The sequence below is a fragment of the Cucumis sativus genome, chromosome 5 (genome assembly GCF_000004075.3).
Source record: "Cucumis sativus cultivar 9930 chromosome 5, Cucumber_9930_V3, whole genome shotgun sequence".
Lineage (NCBI taxonomy): Eukaryota > Viridiplantae > Streptophyta > Magnoliopsida > Cucurbitales > Cucurbitaceae > Cucumis > Cucumis sativus.
In genome coordinates, this window is record NC_026659.2 from 26,551,980 (window position 1) to 26,573,124 (window position 21,145).

General features: G+C 34.5%; 2 protein-coding genes, 1 long non-coding RNA gene and 2 other non-coding genes across 6 annotated transcripts; 4 read left to right on the top strand and 1 right to left on the bottom strand.

The window, feature by feature from the left end:
- Positions 1-1,374: 1,374 nt before the first annotated feature.
- LOC101215575 (integrin-linked protein kinase 1) lies at positions 1,375-7,030 on the bottom strand. The gene is made up of 11 exons (XM_004135113.3): positions 6,477-7,030; positions 5,569-5,643; positions 5,026-5,142; positions 4,311-4,405; positions 3,828-3,948; positions 3,656-3,735; positions 2,765-2,824; positions 2,547-2,668; positions 2,373-2,458; positions 2,170-2,285; positions 1,375-1,985 (listed from the first exon to the last, which is right to left on the bottom strand). The coding sequence occupies exons 1-11, from the start codon at positions 6,816-6,818 to the stop codon at positions 1,859-1,861; spliced, it is 1,341 nt and encodes a 446-aa protein (XP_004135161.1). The 5' UTR covers positions 6,819-7,030; the 3' UTR covers positions 1,375-1,858.
- Positions 7,031-8,695: 1,665 nt separating this feature from the next.
- On the top strand, positions 8,696-8,857 carry LOC116404177. The gene has a single exon (XR_004217114.1). It is a non-coding gene; the product is annotated as a U1 spliceosomal RNA (small nuclear RNA).
- LOC101222927 (CSC1-like protein At1g69450) lies at positions 8,712-15,811 on the top strand. Of its 2 annotated transcripts, XM_004135397.3 has the most exons (10): positions 8,712-9,787; positions 10,281-10,436; positions 10,774-10,837; positions 11,205-11,414; positions 11,610-11,801; positions 12,923-13,221; positions 13,660-13,936; positions 14,607-14,882; positions 15,009-15,242; positions 15,328-15,811. In XM_004135397.3, exons 1-10 carry the CDS (start codon positions 9,507-9,509, stop codon positions 15,475-15,477), a joined length of 2,139 nt encoding a protein of 712 aa, XP_004135445.1. In that variant the 5' UTR covers positions 8,712-9,506; the 3' UTR covers positions 15,478-15,811. The 2 variants fall into 2 exon arrangements, 1 of the variants encoding a protein (XP_004135445.1); XR_004216828.1 differs by having other exon boundaries at positions 14,693-15,242; positions 15,328-15,351.
- A 677-nt stretch (positions 15,812-16,488) lies between these two features.
- LOC105435575 lies at positions 16,489-20,181 on the top strand. The gene is made up of 4 exons (XR_004217046.1): positions 16,489-17,936; positions 18,426-18,615; positions 18,809-18,834; positions 19,825-20,181. It is a non-coding gene; the product is annotated as an uncharacterized LOC105435575 (long non-coding RNA).
- LOC116404179 lies at positions 16,505-16,667 on the top strand. The gene has a single exon (XR_004217116.1). It is a non-coding gene; the product is annotated as a U1 spliceosomal RNA (small nuclear RNA).
- Positions 20,182-21,145: the final 964 nt, after the last annotated feature.

Consider the following 21,145-nt stretch of genomic DNA (forward strand, 5'->3'; position numbering starts at 1 on the left):
TCTTATTACAATTATTTTTTAAAAAAAAATTGTTCAAACTATTATTTGGTAAGATGGTATACTAAATACAAAATATCTTTTTTATATTTTTTAAAAATATTCTAAATTTGTCCTTCATTTTTAATTTGGAAAGAATAATTTACAACTTCAAAAGTATTATAGACAAATTTTGGAGAAAGTTTTAGTATTATGTGAGAGAGATTATAATTTAAACATAAGAGAAATAATTGAAGCATTAATGTAAGCACCTAATATCCAAAAATAATCATTCATATTTTATAGTTCCGTAATTCATAAAACCAACGAAAGTCGAATGAAAAAACACATATTATAATAATTTTAGAAAAGGAAATCATAAACAAACAACTCAAACTAATGTTTGAAGAAGACACTTTATCTGAAAAGTTCTTGTGGAATCAGAAAATATAAATCGATGCTTTTATTCCCATTTATTTCTAATGATGAAGATATGAATAATTGGAAGTGATTAGATATTGATTGATGAGAAATAGAATGATTAAATACTGTCCAAATCTCCCTAAAAGTTTATTACAAGAAAATGGTGTATTAAATATAACAATATTAACAAATAGTACAAAATAATTTAGTTTTTTTCACTATTTGATATATATGCTAATAACTTTCGTTATATTTACACTTTTTTTCTAAAGATTACTTTTAATCGTTTGATTTAAAAGAATAAAAATGGTATTTCATTTTAAAAAATATAATAAATGCCAAAATTTTTACCATTTCAAATAGAAAAAAAACGGATAGACCCACAATAAGAAATAAAAAAAAAAAACGAAAAGAACTCGTAAGACCACGATAAAAAATACAAAAGGTTCCGGTAATATATTTGGAAATCGATTCTTATTATTTGATCTGGCTACCCAAATCTAAACGAGATAATATATTTGTGTATACGATCTTGAACTAAAAATAAAAGAAAAATTGCAAACGAATACAAAGAAACAATGGGAAGGAAAATAAGAAAGAAGATGAAAGAATGAGAAACAAAAATATTTAGCTTCATAGGATCTTTCATTTTACTGGTAATATTTTGCCAAGATCAACCTAAAAAAAATATTATAATGGGCAAAGTTGAGAAAGATATTGGGATAAAGTTTTAACTTCAATTAAGCATACAGTTGGTAGATGGTTTGACAAATACAACAGGAAGGTAATCCAACAATTTTTGGATTGAAAAAGATTTTTTTTTTTTAAATTGTTGGTATAAGCATTCCAAAAGAATTCACAAGGAATTTTATATCCCTGTGAACTCAAAAAAGAAAAGTAGTAAAGGTTGTTTATTATTATTTTCTTATTGAAAGAAAAAACCTAATCTACTAACAGAAACTTACCACAATGATGTACTCTACCAACAGCCACACTCTTGAAAAACTAATCAATTCTTTACACCAAAAGAAAAGAGTCAGAGAAGCCATGGAAGTAGAACCACATATAATGCTTGTGTTTTCTTCGTTACCAGAACTAAATTACAATTGAAAGATGAGAGAAGAAACAATTCAATCCTATAAAGAGACATTCAAGAAGGTCACATTCTGGAGGAGATTCCTCCATGGAAAATGGGGCTGGGATTTGGGATGATGATACTACAAGAGCGAGATGGTGAAGACTGAAGAGAAAAAAAAATGAGAATTTTCAATCAAAATTCAGCATTTGAGCAGAGCAGAGTGAAAGCAAGCTGTAAAATCCTTTTTTTTTTTTTTTTTTGCTTAAACAATCTATGCTAGTTGAGAACACTTGCAACTTCAGGGGCATATAATCGAGCAGAAGAAAGTTGAATGTTGGGAACGGAATATACTATACTGCATTCACGTGTGAAACTATAACGTTATGCATTGAACAAATTCCAGTGATGATCAGTTGGTAGATTTTCCTTGATCTTTTCAAGTCTTTTGAGAATTTCCAGGAAAGAAGGTCTCTTGTTCATATCAGATGCCCAACATTCTTCTGTCAACCTGGGAAATGAGAAGCTATCTCCATAAATTGGTCTAAAAGGCAAATGTTCTTTTTTACACGAGAAGATGCAATAGTAATGCCGGGAGTAACATTGGGGGAATGTAAATTCGAGTGGGAGATACTAAATGTGAGAAAAAGAACTAAATGATTAGGTTGAATACGAAACAGGAATGACTGACTTACTCTCTCAGAACAGGAAGGTATCCTTTCGCACGGAACATCGGTCTGTGACCTTCAGCCACATACTTAGCAGCTTCATATGGCTCATAATTTGCCAGTGGAGGGTCTCCCTCAAGCATCTGCACCAGTTGGAATGTTGTGAGTCAAATCAAATGAAGTATCTTGCAATAAAAATTTACGACCATTCTAGCAAACGGAAATATTACCTCGTATAATATCATTGCAAAAGAAAAAACATCCACCTTCTTGTCATATTTTCTGTGTTTAAAAACTTCAGGAGCCATATAACGGTCTTTTCTCAACATGCACGACACGATAAAGAAGATTTAAGCAATAAGGAATTATGTAGAACTGAAAATAACTGTATGACAGGTACTTACAACTCCCGGTCTCGCCAGTCATTTTGTAAACATCGTGTGAATTTTGAACCTTGATGAGCTTGCTTAGACCGAAATCACCAACTTTTAGATGGTCCGCACCAGAATTCACTAAAAGAACGTTCCTGGTGATATGGTTTTTCAAGTCTCGTATGTTAGTCCGTGGCAAAAGATTTTGGAGTTAGAGAGGGATTGCATGCTCATAAAAGTCTGGAACTCACCTTGGTTTTAGATCACGGTGAATTATAACATTTGGTTCATTGTGGAGATAAGCCATTCCCCTGCAATAAGAATTGTTATCAAACTAATTAAACCGATGAGTAAACTCCCAAGGAGCAAATGTTCGACTTGATTAAACATCAGATGAATTAATTTGTTATGAAAATTTATTTCTAGAGTTCGAGTAGGATGAGATTTTAGATACTAAGATATCAGTAAGAATGTCTCAAACAACCAAATGACCTTATTCACAAATAAATTGTGCATTAATGAAAGCCTAGAGATTAGATCGTGGGTATATAAACAAATTTAAAGAAAAACACTAATCTTATAGCAACATTTTCCAAATAAAGCAAAACTGAGGAATATTTCTTTCTATTTATTTCATCAAGTTTTTTCATTAGGTCGATCCATCATATAAGGGGTTTAAAGCAATCCAACGTCACAATTTGTCAAGTAAAATGCCCCCCTCACTGTGCATAAAAAACCAGATGTAGTTCAGGCAGAAACAGAATCCAAGTAAAAGGAAAAGAACTAAATCTTTTGATCAGTTCTTTCATCTTCAATAATCTTGTTTCTTACTGGAAAACTTTTCAAAAATTCATGTTCCTTCACATTAAATTAAAATGAACGTGGATGAACATTTTTAAGAAAAAACAGATCAATTTTACCACAAGTCAAATAGTAAGATTTTAAAAAAAATAACATTGTGGGAGAATGATCTACCATTTCCCTAAGAGCAGTGAGGAGCCACATTAGTGTAACGTTCATTTATCTGGTAATATCCAGTGCAAAATAATAGAAACCTTTAGAACTACTCGCTTATTTAAAAAATTCTGCAGGGCATCTTATTTCTTTTCTACAAAAGTTCTGTGGAATCAAATTTGTATTACCGGGCAATGTCCAGCGCAAAATTGATGGCCGTTGCAGGACTGAGCGAACCTTTGTCCTTGAGGTACTGGTGAAGATCACCCTAAGGGGCCAATGTCACCGAGCATGAGTAAATTAAAATAATGAAACCAAAAGCTTGTAGGTATCAAAATAAAAATAAAATCTATCAGTTACCCCTCTCAAGTATTCAGTGATTAGCATAAGTGGTTTCTTCTCAGTGACAGCTCCAAGAAATTGGACAATGTTAGGGTGGCGTAGCTTCACCAACAGATTAACCTCATGTCGAAAGTCCTGACTGAACGAGAAAATCCAACACTTACAATTAACTCCAATCCCATTAACTTAGTAAAAATTTAGGTGGATATTGTAATGAAAAGAAATACGGAAAAAATAATGGAGAATAGTGGTAAGAGGCTTTAGAAATAAATTTTTAATTTAAGAGAAAGGAGAAATAAATACAAAGGACCAGTATCCAGGAAAAATAAATCCAAAATGGAGATTTTCCATAAAGTTCGCTGTTCTGTTGTACCTTAGGAATATGTACAGTACATTGTTTTAGAAGTCAAATACTTTTCCTTCAACATAAATTTTATCAAGCGTAACTAGACAAGGAACAGTTTCATCAGATGGAACTATCTAAAAGATATTGAATCTTACATCACAAGTCTATCATCTGAAAGTGATGGAAGAATACGTTTGACAGCTACAGGGGTTCCACGCCAATAGGCCTTCAAAATTTCCCCGAAGGACCCCTGCAGAAGACCGAAATTCATAAGTGAAACCACTCTCTTAAATGAATTGATAGTCATAATAACAAAGCGTTCAAACCAAAAAAAAAAAAGGCCCAATATTAAATTATTTCAGCACTCATGTTGGGAGGGAAATATATTAAAGATGTTTTCTGGAACACTTGTACAGAATCAAAGGTTTTTAGTTTAAAGATGTCACATCTTTTCCTAAAATTAAAGATAACACTAACCACAGTCTCTTCCATAACTCAGTTTTTTACACAAGTTAAAAAGGTAAAACTATGGGGGAGAGATTTTTTTCAGTAACAATATAAGGTAACTGGTTGAAAGAATCTTTTCGGCATTCTGTCTCAAGAAACTTAAACCTCGAAGTCCTCAGTAGTATTGGCTAAAAGTTACTAATTTTTTCAACCAACTAGCACACTTCAGACCTGTACTTTCATTTCTTGATGCAGTAACTAGCAGAGAAGAGTTTTAGTATAAATTGGTGAACCAATGGATTCGAAAAAAGGAACTGAAATAGCATAAGCAACTTCCAAGTTCAGTCATCATGCAGACGGATCTCAAATTCAAGGACTGCAAAAGTCTTACTTGCTGGCAATTTCAAGAAAGATCATTCTTACCTTGCCTATAATAGCTGAGTTTGAAAAATCCAGTTCAGAAGGATCAATTTCCCAGTCACATTTATTTGGCAGAGGAGGAGGAACAGGCTTTGGTTCAAAATGGCTTCCATTTTGGCCCTGCAACATATTTTCATTTTCAAAATAGAAGTTAGTAAGAAACCAAATCCTGATATGAAGAATATTCAGTTTCTCTTGTTGACTATCAAGAAAATTCACAGAAATGAAATATCTTATTCCTTACGCAGTCAGCTCAATAACATGTAAAGTAGTAAGATGAGGATATAAGATAAATCATAAATAAAATAGAAAGATAGCAAAGAAATAACATGGAAGACTTGTAGAAAATCCAAGGAAATATGTGATATTGAGGAACATGGTATGGATGTAAACAGAAGCATCTGAATTAAACACTAGTCAAGGAAATATGTATGCTTGCGAAGAAGAATGAATGGTATAAAGATAAAATTACACTAACAAGGCCAATTGGTCCATGCATAGAGTAGACAAAAATACAAACAACCCAGAGGGAAGCTCTTCACTTACATAGGAAAGGCCACCATATGATTTTAACAGCTCAATCATGCCATGCTTTTTAGCTCCTTCGGCATCAGCTAGCGGCTGTCAAAGATGAGACAAGATCCTTGAAAATTCAACCAGAAATGTTTGGGTATTGAACAAAATAAAAAGAAAAAAAAGCTAGATTGTGTTGAATAGGACAGTGGTGCTAACTGGTCTACACAAATGTTACACTCAAAAATAGTACTTTAAACGTTCACACAAAACAACAATGACAAAACAGAGTAGATGACTAGTAAATATGAGAGCAAGCTTATTTTGATCACTTTATATTCCGATAGAGTTGGGAAAACTACATTCTTATAGAGTGGCAAAATGTACAGAGCCGCTTAACTCCGCTTAAGGAAAAAGAGCAACCATACAGCAATGAACCAACCGGAAACAAAATTGGGTATGGAAAGTCATTCTCAGAGTAGTACAATCATAAAGCCCTCGAGCTGCAGGCATCTACTCGTTTTGATTGATAAATTTAATCTCGTGAGTCGTGCACACAAATCCAAAGAAGATAGAGATTTTCGAACTCCAAGAGCTTCATATAAAATAAGAAATAATTGGGGTGGGGGAAACGTAGAGCATGATGTTACATAGGATTGAATTGGACTTCTTTCCCGGGTTCTTTTTTGCTCATAGGATGTAAGCTGATAACCGCGGATTGCCCACTGGCCTAAGCTAAACAACTCTATACACATGCTTGAATTATCATATTGACTTGAAACACCAAACATACCGCTCAAGAAACTCGAATTGAAACTAAATACAAAAAGAGCGAATGTAAAACGAACGAAACGTAAGATAGTAATCGAGCTACCATATAACCAGAGGAAAAAGTTCCTATAAACGATCATTTCCATATAGAACAAGTAGATAAAACTTACAGTGTTCTTCCAGCGATCTTGGGCATTAACATCAGCACCATGTTCAATCAAACACTTGGCAACATCGATCCAACCATGAAGCGAAGCAACATGAAGGGGAGTGCGGCTGTCGTAATCTCTAGCATGAACAAGGGATTGATCCTCCTCCAGAAGCTTACGAACAGCAGATGGATCATTCTGATGAGCGTGCCACAATATGAGTGACGTCCTACTCACTCTTGCTTTCTCCTTTTGCTTCTCCTTACTCGTCCCGGACGCCGATGACGACGATATGTTTCCCCTGCCTCCGGTGCTCCCCGGCGACGGTGAACCGGCGGGAGTTCCGGAATGTTCAAAGCTCATGACCAAGAAATCCGGATCTTACTGGATCGGATCGGAAGATGGAAAAGAAACCGAACGAAATGTCTTGCTTGACTTGCAATTCAATTGGATTGAAATGTGAAGAATTGGATATTTGTTTGGATTTATGGATTTGAAGAATAGTTAAATTGTGATTTAAGAATTAAGAACATGTGAGTGAGAAAGGGAAAGTCAATAAGGAAATGCCAAAATGGGAATAACTTTCATCCGAATCTGAACAAGTTGAAACCAAAAGAAAAGTAATTAATAAGGATTTTACCTTTTCATTTGTAAATAAATTCATTCATTCATTCATTCATTCATCTTCCTAACCTTTTACGCTTTATTTTGTCGTTATGATTTTATGATCCCAACTGTATTTCGTTTCTTTCTTCTCTTTGCTTTTACAAAATTATTATTATTAAAATACAATAATAGCATCACCAATTATAAATTTTGGAGTCTAAGCCTACACTTTTACTATATTGGGAAATGTCTTCAACCATTCCTTTTTAATATATTATAAAGTAATTATAATAAAATTATGGATAACAACAAAGTGTATATAATTTGTCTGCTACATTTCTACTCCAACTTTTAGGAGACGTTTAGGACAATGAATAACTTATAATGATCAAAGATTATAATAATTTGGGGTTATAATAATCTTTATCAAAGTTACTTCCTATTGGAATCTCCACTTTGTCTTGGCCTTTTACTTTGGTAAGTGTTTGGAACTTAATGAGAGAGAGAAGTGAAGAAGGAAAGTGAGAACACGTGTTATCATAATGCTATGAGAAATCCTAATTTAATACTAGAGCCAAACACAAAGTAGACAGATAATCCTTTATGGTGCATTAGTGATAGACTAATGTTTACCATGTGATTTATCACAACTAATGAACTTCAACATATTTTGTTATATTTATAAAAAAAAAAAAAAATATCGTTAGAATTATAAATATTTTGAATGTAATTGTTATATATGTAACAAGTATTTTATCGACGTGGCATGTTTATTTACATAGTTTTGTGCTTATCTAGTTTTGGTTTGTGTGAACACTTTTTAATTATTTAAAAGAAAATAAACTTTATGAAGTGCAGAATTTTGGCTAACATAATTATTTCGTTAGTTTATTCAAATGAACACAACATTTGAAAAATTCAACGGGGAAAGATTCAGGCCTCCTTCCAATCGCTTTCAATAAATGAAAAGAAGAAAAGAAGAAACTTCTTATCTTGAATCGTATTTGAATTAATGGTTAATGTGAACTTGGTTGAGTTTTAAATTAAGTGCAAGACCTAACTTATACCAAACAATATCAAAACAAATAACTATTTTATTAAAATAACGCTATTATCAGAATACCTATTTCTTCACATTATTACTTATTATTTCTCATATTCCAACCGTTTTTTCTTCACAATTTATTTATTTATTTATTTCAAAATTTATTACTTCCTTTCTATTTCTAAATTTGATAAAATCGTTTAGACAAGATACAATATTATTTAGATTGAGTGTAAGAGTATAAGATTGTTTACTTTGGATATAACGGTACAAAATCAATTAATTGTTCGTGTAAATATTATCATTCTTCTAATTTAAATCAATTAATTGTTCGTGTAAATATTATCATTCTTCTAATTTTTAAAACACTTCTGCATAATGCACTTACACATGTTAATAACGTTATTTCGCCTTTATAGCATTTAGGTTTGTAAAGAAAAGAGGCCGAAAATGCCGCAAGGAGGAAGACCAGTGGCCCAACCCACATAATAGAATAGAAACCGCACCAAAATCTTCCCACATCGAAGAAGCTAAAGAAGAACAGAGGTTAAACTCAGTATATAAAGCAATGAACTGCAACCGTTGAAACATACTTACCTGGACGGGGTCAATGAGCGATCATAAAGGCTCATGGCCTAGGTTGGTGACCTCCATTGCACTCCGGAGGGGTGCCCGTCTAAGGTCTGCCCAAAGTGGCAGAGCCTACGTCATAATTTGTGGCAGCGGGGGCCTGCGTTCGCGCGGCCCCTTCCCAATAACAGTTCAATTTATATATTATTCGCCTTAATATAAATTAGAATTATAATTAACATATGGGTGATTTATAATTAAATCTATAACGTGCGCTTTGATGTATAAGTGGTCAATAAATTACGTTCAAACGAAGCTGTCACTACAGATCGCGCGCGCTTCTCCATTTGGTGGCACTGTGATGTTATGTTTAAGTAACCATCTGATCTTGGATTTAGGGTAGTGAATCGAATCTTCGTTTTCACGATATGTTCTTTAACGAGTGATTTCGGATTCCATTTTTGTTGAGGCTTCTCCATATTCAGCTGGAGGTTTGAGATTCTATTCCCTACTCAAACCGTCAATTATTCTACTCGGTCATCTTTCCTACGATTTCTGAAAGTGTATTTCTGTCTCTGGACTGAAAATTCATGTAAATTGAACTCTGATAGTTCAATACATCTAATATTTTTCTTTCGATCGCGAGTTGTTCTTGTTGAGAATTTTCCATTTCTCACTTGTTTGTTATGTTAGTGCTCGTATTTGCAATTGGAGATAAAGTGTAGACAGATATCTGTGGCGTTTTTGTTCAGCGGCAATACTATTGTTTGCTATCTGCGGTTTGGGGTTAGTGTACTGTTGCTGAGGATTCAAATTTTAGTTCCGGGGCGATGTTTGTTTCTGCACTTCTAACGTCCGTGGGAATAAATTCTGCAATATGTTTTTCGTTTCTGGTGCTATATTCTATATTGAGAAAACAACCGGCTTACTATAGCATCTATATACCACGCTTGGTGGCTGAAGGAAAGACTAAACGGAGAAGTGATTTCAACCTAGAAAGATTAATACCCTCTGCCAATTGGTTGAAAAAAGCTTGGATGCTTTCTGAAGAGGAGCTTTTGTCTTCCTCAGGTTTGGATGCGGTAGTGTTCATGCGAATTGTAACTTTCAGGTAACTTAGTTTATTCAGGAAATTGTTTTTCTGTTCCATTTGATTTGATTCTCCTTGAACTGAACTAAGAAAGGTTCTAAGTAAGAATTAGATTGTACAGTGGAGTGGGAAGTAAAAAGGTCGAGGAAATAGTTGGAAATCAGGAGCTAATGTACCTCCTTTTGAGGCTAATAACTGAAATCAAAGAAAGAACTTATTTGTTTGTGTGATTAGATGACTTCCCCTCCTCACTCTCTTGCCAGTTTTTGGAGGAAAAGAACATGTGGGGAAGTGAGATCAGTGTTAGGATTGGATTGCTTTTGTGTTCTTTAACTGTCACTTCTTGTTAGACCTTCAACCAAAAACATCATGGGTGTTATTGCATGTTTTCACAATGGTCCGTTTGGTTCTTTACTTTCTATACTACCGGGTTTGTTTGATATTTATTCTGTTCCACTCATATTTTAAACGTCTTTTAATTATTGTTATTTTTTTGGTTTGAAAAACGTTGCAGCCTGAAAGTGCTTTTATTTGCTGGGATCATTGGAATTTTTGTTCTCCTTCCAGTCAACTGTTCTGGAGATCAACTTGCGGATGTTGACATTGCTAATATTTCAAATAACTCCCTAGATGTATTCACTATCTCCAATGTAAAGGACGGATCACACTGGTATGTTGTAATCGTGATTTTATATTTAATATCAAATGGATGCTTAAATTTGAATACTTTTAAGTGTAGATTAAGTGTAGGTTAATTGTGAGAGTAGATATTCAAATGATCTTCTGCTCAAATGGTCAGCTTTCTGACACCTACCCACAGATATTATGTAAGCACACGATGTGATGCAAGTTTTTTTGGCGTTTTGATATTTTAATTTTTTTTCCTAAGATTCATACCTTGGTCAGTGATCAATGAAATTCACTTTCTTGTGGATCACTGGAGAACTTCTGGTTTTCTTATTTTTAGGCAAATACCACAAAACTAATTGGTTCCTTCGAGTTGGCAGGTTATGGATCCACTTTTCGGCTGTGTATCTTATCACCGCGTATATATGCTGTCTACTGTACTATGTAGGTGACAAGCCAGTAAAATATTTGTGCTTCTTCGTATATATGTTTCAGTGATATTTATTTAATATTTCTGCAGCCACTTGACTAGCATTCTTTCCTCCGATGCTATTCTGGTGAAAATCATGAGCATTGTGCATTCAAATAACAACTAACAGTTGTATTTTTGGAAGGAATGATCCTTCTTTGAAAATAAACCTATTATCTTAGCTTCTTAAATGCCTGCACAAGTGTGACAGTACAGAGGATGTTGTTTCACCCATAAATGATATTTACAAACTCTTGGCATCTTTCTGAACTTAATTGTAGTTCAAGGCAATCTGTACGGTTAATTAATAACGTTGGTTGATCTCAAAGTTTATATCTGCAGGAGTATGACTATATTTCTTCAAAAAGGATCGAATATTTTTGTTCATCCAAGCCTCTATTTCATCAGTTTACCATCTTAGTTCGTGCAATTCCTGCTTCTCCAGGGAGAAACATCAGCGACACTGTTGAGAATTTCTTCACTGAGCATCACCCTTCAACCTATCTGTCTCATACAGTTGTTCGTCGGACAAGCAAACTTCGAGGCCTCATTGTAAGCTTTAGACTTATGTTTCATCTCATGTCTTTTTTTCTTACATGAAGAAAGAAACTTGTATCAGGAAAACAAGGTTCACTTCCTCAGTCTGCATTTCTCATGTTGGAGTTGCATATGAACACCGGCTGTTGGTGCACTTAATATGTTATTATAGTTACCTAATATGTTGCTCTTTTTCTCCTCTTTTCTCAGCATGATGCGACAACACATTACAGAAAGCTTGTTCGCTTACAATCAAATCCTGCACAAGTAAATTCTAACCGTGGCAGTTGTTTTGGATTGTTCAGAAGGAAGGCCGATCTTGTTGATCGATATGGAAAAAGGTTAGGGGACATAGAACAACATCTGAGATTAGAACAATCGGAGGTTTCATCGGCAGGAAAAGTATGCACTTCCTTATTGAATTATTTTTCTTTCTTTTTGATGCATTTTTAATCTATTCCTGAATCTCAAGTTAAAAATAGTTAGTACCATGGAAGGTAAGTTTGTCGTCAACCAAGTTTGACATTCATCAATGTGGAGGTTATAGCTAAAAATGCTGAAAGGTAAGCAATTCATTTTAAAATCCTTAAAGGTAAGCAATCAATTATTATAGCTAACAATAGACTTGAGCAGCAAGTGTCACTCTTGAAAATCAAACATTACACATATTATTATATGTTTCTTAAATTTTCTAGTTGACAATAGAATAACACGTCTAATTAGAACTGATTATTGCAATAATTTCAAGGATGATTCTATGGTTCTAAATGGTACAATAATAAAGCTTAAGTTTAAAATCTTATTTATTATGAAATAAATACAATGGGAAGATTTTTGTGGGCTTTTTTTCTTTCCTCAATCGAATTTCATTTTCTACCCATAGCTTTCCTTTTACCAAGGTGAAGGTGCTTTCACAACATGGAAATTCTTTGCCCTGTTTACTGGCCTTGATGCAGTGAATTTATTTGTGAAATGGAATTTATCTTGCGACTAAATGAAATACTGAAGTTTCACAATGAAACTGGTGCAATTGCCCCTGCTCCTGAAATTTGTGATGCCTACGTCCAAGTCTGGCTGCGAATGATAACAATAACTGTCCATCCCATAATCTTGTAAAATTAAGTCATTATGGTTTTCAAGCATCAACTTATTCCTTTCGTTTATTTATAAATAGATCGGTAAGAGTTGGCAATTATGAAAAGTATGTTGGATAATTTCCATGATATCCAGTTAGAATTTCAACAAATAGTCTATTACTTATTGTTTTCTTTTGGAGTTCATCAAGACTAAATTGGAATGCTTTCATTAAACTGTTAAAGAAATTTCTGTTTATTTTTCTATATTTAGAATCGTGATTTACTTCTAAGCTGGTGGAGATTGACATGTCAATATCTCTTGTTATGCCAGTTTCTAGGATTTAGGATTGTTAAGTGACTTGTACAGCTAATATGGAAGGTGTTCCTGGTCACACTACTTGGTAGATTGAATCAAACTAATTAACATTTTTTTCTTCGTTACAAAAGGAAGTTCCAGCAGCTTTTGTATCCTTCAAGTCACGTTATGGTGCTGCCATTGCTATGCATATGCAACAGTCGAATAATCCCATTCAATGGGTCACAGAGCAAGCTCCTGAGCCACACGATGTATATTGGCCTTTCTTTTCTTCAACATTTATGCAAAGATGGTTATCTAAGCTGGGAGTTGCGGTTGCATGTTTCCTTCTTATTGTGCTATTTTTTATACCAGTTGTTTTGGTGCAAGGACTGACTAACCTTAATCAGTTGCAAATTTGGTTTCCATTCCTTAAAGGCATTCTTACCATGTAAGTGGTCACTCTTTCACCTAGCTCTTGTTAGAAGTAGCATTTCTTTCCTCCACCTCCTTTTATTTATTTAGTTACTATTTTCCTTAAGCAATGCCAAAAACTGAAGTTAAAAATCTTTAGAAGTCCATGTTTATATGAATCTGATAACTATTAATATAAATTTGTCATAGAAAGCACGAGTGATTAATTCCAATGAAATGATTTTAGTTCTTTGAATACTTGGTTTCTGGAGTTGTCACAGAAAGCATAAAAAAGCCAATTAAAGGCCACGTATATATTTTCCCCTTTTGGAGAACTGTTTGCTTGTTGATCAACAAACAGTTGATCATTTTTCTGTTTGACGATATTCAATAAATGCTAAATGTTTCACGTGTATGGTTTACCTTCTCCTGCTTGTCTGATGTTCTAATGTTTGAACCTCTGATTATATTACAGAACATTCATTAGTCAAGTAATAACAGGATATCTTCCTAGCCTTATCCTTCAAATGTTCATGAAGATGGTGCCCCCTATAATGGAATGTCTCTCATCCATTCAAGGATATATTTCTTTAAGCGACATAAAAAAGAGTGCATGTTTCAAAGTATTGTGGTTCACTATATGGAATGTTTTCTTTGCTACTGTCTTCTCGGGAACAGCTCTGTTTCAACTATCATTGGTTTTTGAGCCAAAAAATATTCCTACGAAGCTTGCTGTGGCTGTACCTGGACAGGTGAAGCCTTGTGTCCCTTTGATAACTTTCTTTGAAGCTTTTACAAATCACTAAAAATACTTTGAGCCATTTTGTCACATTGTCACATTTGTATATCCTTTCAAGCCTGAACTCACATGATTCAATGAGATTTAGCTATAGTGTCTTTGGTTCTCACATTTTTGTGTCTGTCTAAATTGGCTAGGCAAGGTTGTTAAATTCGTAAGCTGTGTTAACTTTGTTGTACAAGTGCAACCATTTAACTTAGTTTCAATCATATATTGGCATCTTGCACTTCTATTTGAGGATCATATCATGTGGACAAATTTCTTATCACTGTAAAAGTTATTAGGTCAAAGACATGAATTTGTGATTCAAATTTTTTTGTTGCTTCCATGCTATGGTAGGCTTCATAAATAGCACACTCCAGGTAGGGTGTTTCTGGAATCATTAGTTGACTACATTGGTTTATACAATTTACAATCTTAGGCAGGCATAGTGTCCTGTGGCTGATCCGGAGCCTGAGAATCTGGAGGAGACTCTACGACTACAAATATTTATCCAAATTTGAATAAAGGATTAATTTGGTGATATTATAGAAATAATGGATTTATTTATAAATAAAGCTGGGAACTTTATATGATCATGGGGCACTGTGTTTTATACTTCCGACTCTTTGTCTTGATTGTAGGCTTCATTTTTTATTGCTTATGTTGTCACATCTGGATGGACGAGCTCACTATCTGAACTCATCAACCTCTTCCCTCTTATTACCAGTCTTGTTACGAGACCTTTCAGTGGAAACTCGGACCACGAATTAGAAGTTCCATCCATTCCTTACCACAAGGACATTCCAAATATTCTTTTTTTTGTACTTCTTGGTATCACATATTTCTTCCTAGCTCCACTTATTTTGCCCTTCCTTCTTGTCTACTTCAGTTTGGAGTACATAGTCTATCGCAACCAGGTTTGTCATCTTATTTTAGTTTTGTTCTACTGATTTATGGTTAGTATATTTTTCTCGTTTGCTGAAGCTGGAAGCTATTTCTCGTATTCTTGGCAATCACTTTTTTTCTTTATGTATAACGTGCAGTTCGTAAATGTGTATGCACCCAAGTATGAAACTGCTGGGAAGTTCTGGCCTATTGCACACAGTTGCATGATATTTTCTTTGTTACTCATGCATGCTATAGCTGTGGGAATATTCACACTGAAGGGGCTTCCCCTGGCTTCAACCTTATTGCTTCCTCTCCCCATTTTAACTCTTCTTTTTAATGAATACTGTCGGAAACGGTTTCTACCCAATTTTTCTGCTTATTCTGCAGAAGTAAGTTTACTTGCTGCAAGGCTGCAATATTATTCTTCAACTCCCTCCAACACTGATCTTAACACCCCACATTGTTGTTTTTCAGGCTTTGATAAAGAAGGATAGAGAAGATGAAAATGATCCTACAATGGCTGAATTTCTTGATAAATTGGTCACCGCATATGGTGATCCGGCCTTGATGCCAGTAAGCTTCACTACAAATGCCGACAGTCTTAACCGCCCGCTGATGTACTGATGGATATATATTTATTGACCGGTGATGATGTATATTGCAACATACATGTGTGATGAGGTTAGGTGAAGTTGCTTGCTGTTTAGTTGATGAATGATGAAGAGTGTCAGTTTAACTTTCAGGACCATTTGTGCTTTGGTTTTCAAGTCTTTGTAACATAATATCATATCAGTAGAAAGATTGAATAAAAAGTCTATGATAGGGTAAAGATACTGTAAATGGAAAAGACTACAGATTTATGATTGATTAGAGGAAATGAGGCTCTCTATCCTTTAGTTTTCATATAATTCCCATGACCCAACCTTGAACTAAGTCCATCTTCTTGGCTTCGAATTTCCATGATCTGTCAATAAACTACACAAAAATCCTTGAAATTCTCAACTTATAGTTCAATGCTCATACTCCCATTAGCATCGAGAACCACAATTTTCTATATGTAGCTAATGTATACAATAAAGTTCAACAAAATGTTTCTTCTTTTAAAAATGAGTTTGGTAACCTTTCAATTTATTATTGTTTGTTTGTTACATTGGAACTGTTCTCTATAAAAATAATATGAACATCTGAATTTGAATTAATTTCTGTGTATCCTTATTTCTCTTAAAACAAACCATTCCCACACGAAAAGATTTCGTCTTCCTCTAAAGAGGAAGCTCCCAAAAGAAAAGCAGGAAACTAAAAAGACAAGAAAAAATTGTTATAGAAATACTACGTCAGTTAAGAAACTAATGAGAATAGGTTTATTGAAAAAATATTAGTGATACGAATTAGAAAACAATAATAAAAAGGAAAAAAGAAATCTGCATTTAAATTTCTTGATTATTATTATTATTAAATAAAAAAAGAGTCGAAAATGCCACAAGATTCAATTCCATGAGCCCATTCGGCTCTTCACAAGGAGAAAGTCCAACAGCCCATTTGTGGGTAGGATGGATGGAAGCCTATATTAAAAGTGTCCCACATCGGAAAAACGATCGAAGAGGAGAAGTTAGAAGCAGTATATAAATGAAGGAAGTTCAGCCTTTGAAACATACTTACCTGGACGGGGTCAATGGGCGATCATGGAGACTCATGGCCTAGGTTGGTGACCTCCATTGCACTTTAGGAGGGGTGCCCGCCTAAGGTCTGCCCAAAGTGGCAGAGCCTACGTCATAATTTGTGGCAGTGGGGGCCTGCGTTCGCGCGGCCCCTTCCCAAAACTAGTTGAACAAATTGGCGGCTGATTATTAATTAGTACTTTTAATAAGTCGGTTTCCACGATTTTGTTACACGTTAGTCATTTCCAGAGCGCGGGCATTTCGTATGTTTGATTGACCTTACTTTAGTCTTCGTCTTCATGTTACTACCGTTAATGGGTGATTTCGTATTACGTTCTTTTCTGTGGCCTTTCCAGACTCTCGTGGAGGTTTAAGAATTCTAATTCTAATCTGTCATTTACTTTGCTATTTGGTCCATTTTTTTTCTTTTTACTTTTGGACTGCGAATTCCTATAGATTGAACCTTTGACAGTTCGATATTACATTCGATTGCGAGTCGTTCTTGTTGAGAAATTTCCATTCCGCACTTGTTTTTCTGTTGGTGTTCGTATTTGCTACTGGAGAACAAGTGCACTAATATTTTTTGGCGTTTTTGTTTAGTGGCGGTACTTCTGTTTGGTTTAATACGTTCTACCAATTTGATGACAGAAAGTTTGGATGCTTTCTGAAAACGAGCTTTTGTTATCGTTAGGTTTGGATGCGGTAATTTTTATGCGAATTATGATTTTCAGGTTACTAAGTTCATTCAGGCAATTGTTTATCTTTTCCATTTTCTATCGTGGGGGAGTTGCATATGCTAAGATTTGATTCTCTTTGAACTGAACAGAACTAAAAAAGGTTCGCAGTTGGGCTAAAAAGCTCCGAAGAAGTTACTATGAATGCAGGAGCTAATTTACTTCCTGCCTACGCTAAAAACTGAAAGCAAAGCAAGAAGTGCATTTTCCTTTAGAAGTTATATTTGGGTGAAGTTCCTTATTTGTGTGATTAGGTGACTTCCATCTTTTGTTTGTTTTATTTGTACTACATTCTTACCGGTTTTTGGTGGAAAATAACATGTGGGGAAGTGAGATCAATGGTAAAGCATTGGTTTGCTTTTGTCTTGTTGTTTTATATCCTTTAACGGTCACTTTTGGTTCTCTATCTTCAGGATTTCAACTGAAAACATTACTTGATTAATACTAGAAGTATATCTGTTGTCTAGCCAGGCAACCATTTCTGTATATAGCAATGGACATTGTCCATTTATTAAAATTGTGTTTTCTTGTCGAGTATGCAAGTTCGTTTTCATGGCTGCCATTTCATGTTCTCACAATGTGTTTTGATATTTTCTTTTCTTGTTCGTGCTGACTTAATCGGAACTCATTGCGTTGCTCACATTCTTCAGGGTTTAATCTTGGAAAGAGCAGCTTCCTTCGATGATAAAATGTACGGGATATGCTGATTTTGTTTCTAAGATTTTACCTTGATTAGTGATCACTGGAATTCACATTCTCGTGGATCATTACAACTTCTACTCTGAGTTTTAGATAAATATCACAACGTATCTGCTGTTTACTGTACTATGTTGGTGATTGAGTAAAATATTTGTGCCTCTTTGCATATATGCTTCAGTGATATTTATTTAATATTTCTGAAGCCAATTGACTAGCAATCTATCCTAGGATCCCATGATGTTGAAAACCATGAGCATTTGTGCATTCAAAGAATGATTAACAGCTGTACTTTTAAAAGAATGATCCGTTTTTTAAAATAAACCTATTATCTTAGCTTCTTAAACGCGTGAGTGAGTGTGTAGTACAGAGGGATGTAGTTTCACACACAACCAATATGTAATAACTCTTGGCATCTGTCTAAACTTGATTGTAGATCAAGAAAATCTATACGGTTAATGAATGATGTCGATTAATTTTGCAGTTTAAATCTGCTGGAGTACGACTATATTTCTTCAAGAATGATCGGCTATTTTGTTCATCCAAGCCTCTGTTTCATCAGCTTACCATCTTAGTTCGCGCAGTTCCTGCTTTTGGGGGGAGAAGTATCGGTGACAGTGTTGAGAATTTCTTCACATTAACCCTTCAACCTAAGTAAACCTCGAGGTCTCATGGTAAGCTTCAAACTTATGTTTCTCCTCTCTTCTTTTCTCACATGAAGAAAGAAACTTATATCAGGAAAACTAGTTCATTTCCTTGTCTACATGTCTTATGTTGGAGTTGCATATGAAAGCCGGCAGTTGGTGCACTTAATATGCTATTATAGTTAATCTAATATGTTGCGTTCTTTTTCTCTTCCATTTTCAGAATGATGCAAAAACACATTACAGAAGGTTCGTCCACTTACAATCAAATCCCACATAAGTAATCACAGTTGTTAGTGCAGTCATAGCTTCACTGCAAGTGCCAATAGTCTTTAAATCAAAATGAATTTAGCATTTAGCTCAACTTGCATCAGTATGTGCTGAAACTTGCATCCATATATGTTGAAAACTAGGTCCTTAGTTCCAATCCTTCCACACCCTTTGTATTAAAAAATGGCGTCAGTCTTAACTGCCCACTAATTTCTACTGCTGAAGATTAAAAATTATTGATAGATGTATGAAGTAACTGTTGGTGACGTACATTACTACATACATATGTGATCAGGTTATAGAAACTCGCTTGTTCTTTAGTTGATGAAGTGCGCTTTCAAGACCATTTATATTTTGGTTTTCAAGTAAGTGCAAAGCGTATGGTAGAGCTATAAATTGGGAAAAAAAATTATCTTTCATCCCGAGTCATGTGAATATTTTAGGCGAGTCTCTTAATGTAAATTTAAAATTGATTAGAGAAAATGCGGCTCCTTTAGTATTCAAATATTTCTGTGGACCGGGCTTTAAATCCACAAACTGATACCATCTTCTTGGCCATGAATTTCCATGATCCACGAACAGGGCAAATCAGGGATAGTTATTTGCCCTGTTTTGGTTATCTTGTTGGATATTTTATATGCAGGTGTTCGGATACTATGCAAAAATCTTCAAAATTCTTGACTTATTGTCGAATGCTTGAATATTAGAATAGGCATATAAATTATTCATGGAGGTGTAGTTTACAATGTACAGTGTTTAGTAGTCCAAACAAACAGTCGTATTAGAATAGTATTATTGACTAGTGCATTATTGAGGCATCCCTCTTATAGCTTTGTAATTAACTAATAAGAATAAGACAACGTGAAGGAAACAAAGGCTTAAATTTGCAATGTTTGTTCTTATGTAGTCTTGTCTACCATACAGTTTCAAACAACTGATTCATTCCCTTATTTTCTTTAATTCAACCAGATGCTTTTTCTTGAGCAATTTCTGAATCCATGGAAGCAAAACAAAGTTGACAGAAAGTAAAATAGACGAGCCAGCTCAAGTCATTCATAAGGGCCACAGTGATATGACTGTTCACATGTCATTATTTTTATTCCTTTTCATAGGTCTAAAACATCATTATTGCTAAATTCACCACTAATGAGTTCTACTTTTGTCCTCTTTTGGCCCCCACAGTAAATGGCGTTGAGTTTTATTTATTTATTATCTGAATTTTTTATTGCCAAGATAGTTACCTGCGCTTCCTTTGATTAGATTATAATTGTATGGCCCTCTCTACTGGTTATTACTACAATCTATTCGTAGAACTGATGTATCTTACTTTTTGCTGGTAGGTTTTTCCACTTCCACAATTTCTTGTATCTACGGTTTTGACTTTAACTCAGGTTCAATTCTACTCATTCAAACTCCAAAAGAAGGTACAGAAGAAAGTCTCTTTCTCTCTCTTCCCCTTGTGGATGTTTCTACTTCTATATTCATCAAAACTTTGGCCCCCCTCATCACAAACCTGTGAGATCAAGCTTCTCATATTTTCTTCTTTCTCAATCCATTGGCTACCTATTTAGATTCTAATATTTTCTTCTTTTTCAATCTATTGGCTACTGATTTAGATAAAGATAGACTTCTTCAAGAGGAAAAGAAAAACAATAGATTAAAAGATACCTATATCTTTCTAATAACTTAGGAGGTATTTGAAGCATTTTAAAATGTGAAAATAAGACGTTGGAGTTAAAAAGTATAAGATGAAAAGTTGTAAGATAGTGTTTCTTGATCAATATGCAAACTTCTCGACAATGTTTACATTGAAGTTGAGTTGTTTAACAACTAACTTGTGTCAGATGAGCCAAACGTCCCCTGGCATTCTCTCTCAATGCAAAATATTTAGATTGACCAGTAAATTAAGCGTAGGCATTAAAAATATTTCTTGTTGAGAGAGATGACTTTAATTTGCTGTGAGTTATATATATTGGTATGAATAAGTTTGAGTTGAACCTTATGGTTGTGATAAGCAACACCACTAAATTGGCATCATGCTGCCCACCCACTATGTATGTATTATTGGTGCAAGTATATCTTACTCCTGACACTTCTTTGGATTCTTTTTGATTGGTGAAACCCAAAGAATTCATCATCATTTCCCAAAGATTTCTTCTTTTGGCTTTCAATTTTCGTCTTCAAGCAAAGATTATGAGGATCAATCCCAAGTGGTTGCAACCCCATTTATTTACCCTCTCGCATTGAGAGGTTAAAAAGGATAATATGTCTATTTCCTTCACTACCCATC

Coding starts and splice junctions, on each gene's coding strand:
- LOC101222927 (XM_004135397.3), top strand. CDS start 9,507: ATGTTTGTTTCTGCACTTCTAACGTCCGTGGGAATAAATTCTGCAATA. Junction 9,788..10,280: donor ATGCGAATTGTAACTTTCAG/GTAACTTAGTTT, acceptor AAAACGTTGCAG/CCTGAAAGTGCTTTTATTTG. Junction 10,838..11,204: donor TATGCTGTCTACTGTACTAT/GTAGGTGACAAG, acceptor TTATATCTGCAG/GAGTATGACTATATTTCTTC.
- LOC101215575 (XM_004135113.3), bottom strand. CDS start 6,818: ATGAGCTTTGAACATTCCGGAACTCCCGCCGGTTCACCGTCGCCGGGG. Junction 4,406..5,025: donor ACTCAGCTATTATAGGCAAG/GTAAGAATGATC, acceptor GGTCTTCTGCAG/GGGTCCTTCGGGGAAATTTT. Junction 1,986..2,169: donor TACCTTCCTGTTCTGAGAGA/GTAAGTCAGTCA, acceptor CTCATTTCCCAG/GTTGACAGAAGAATGTTGGG.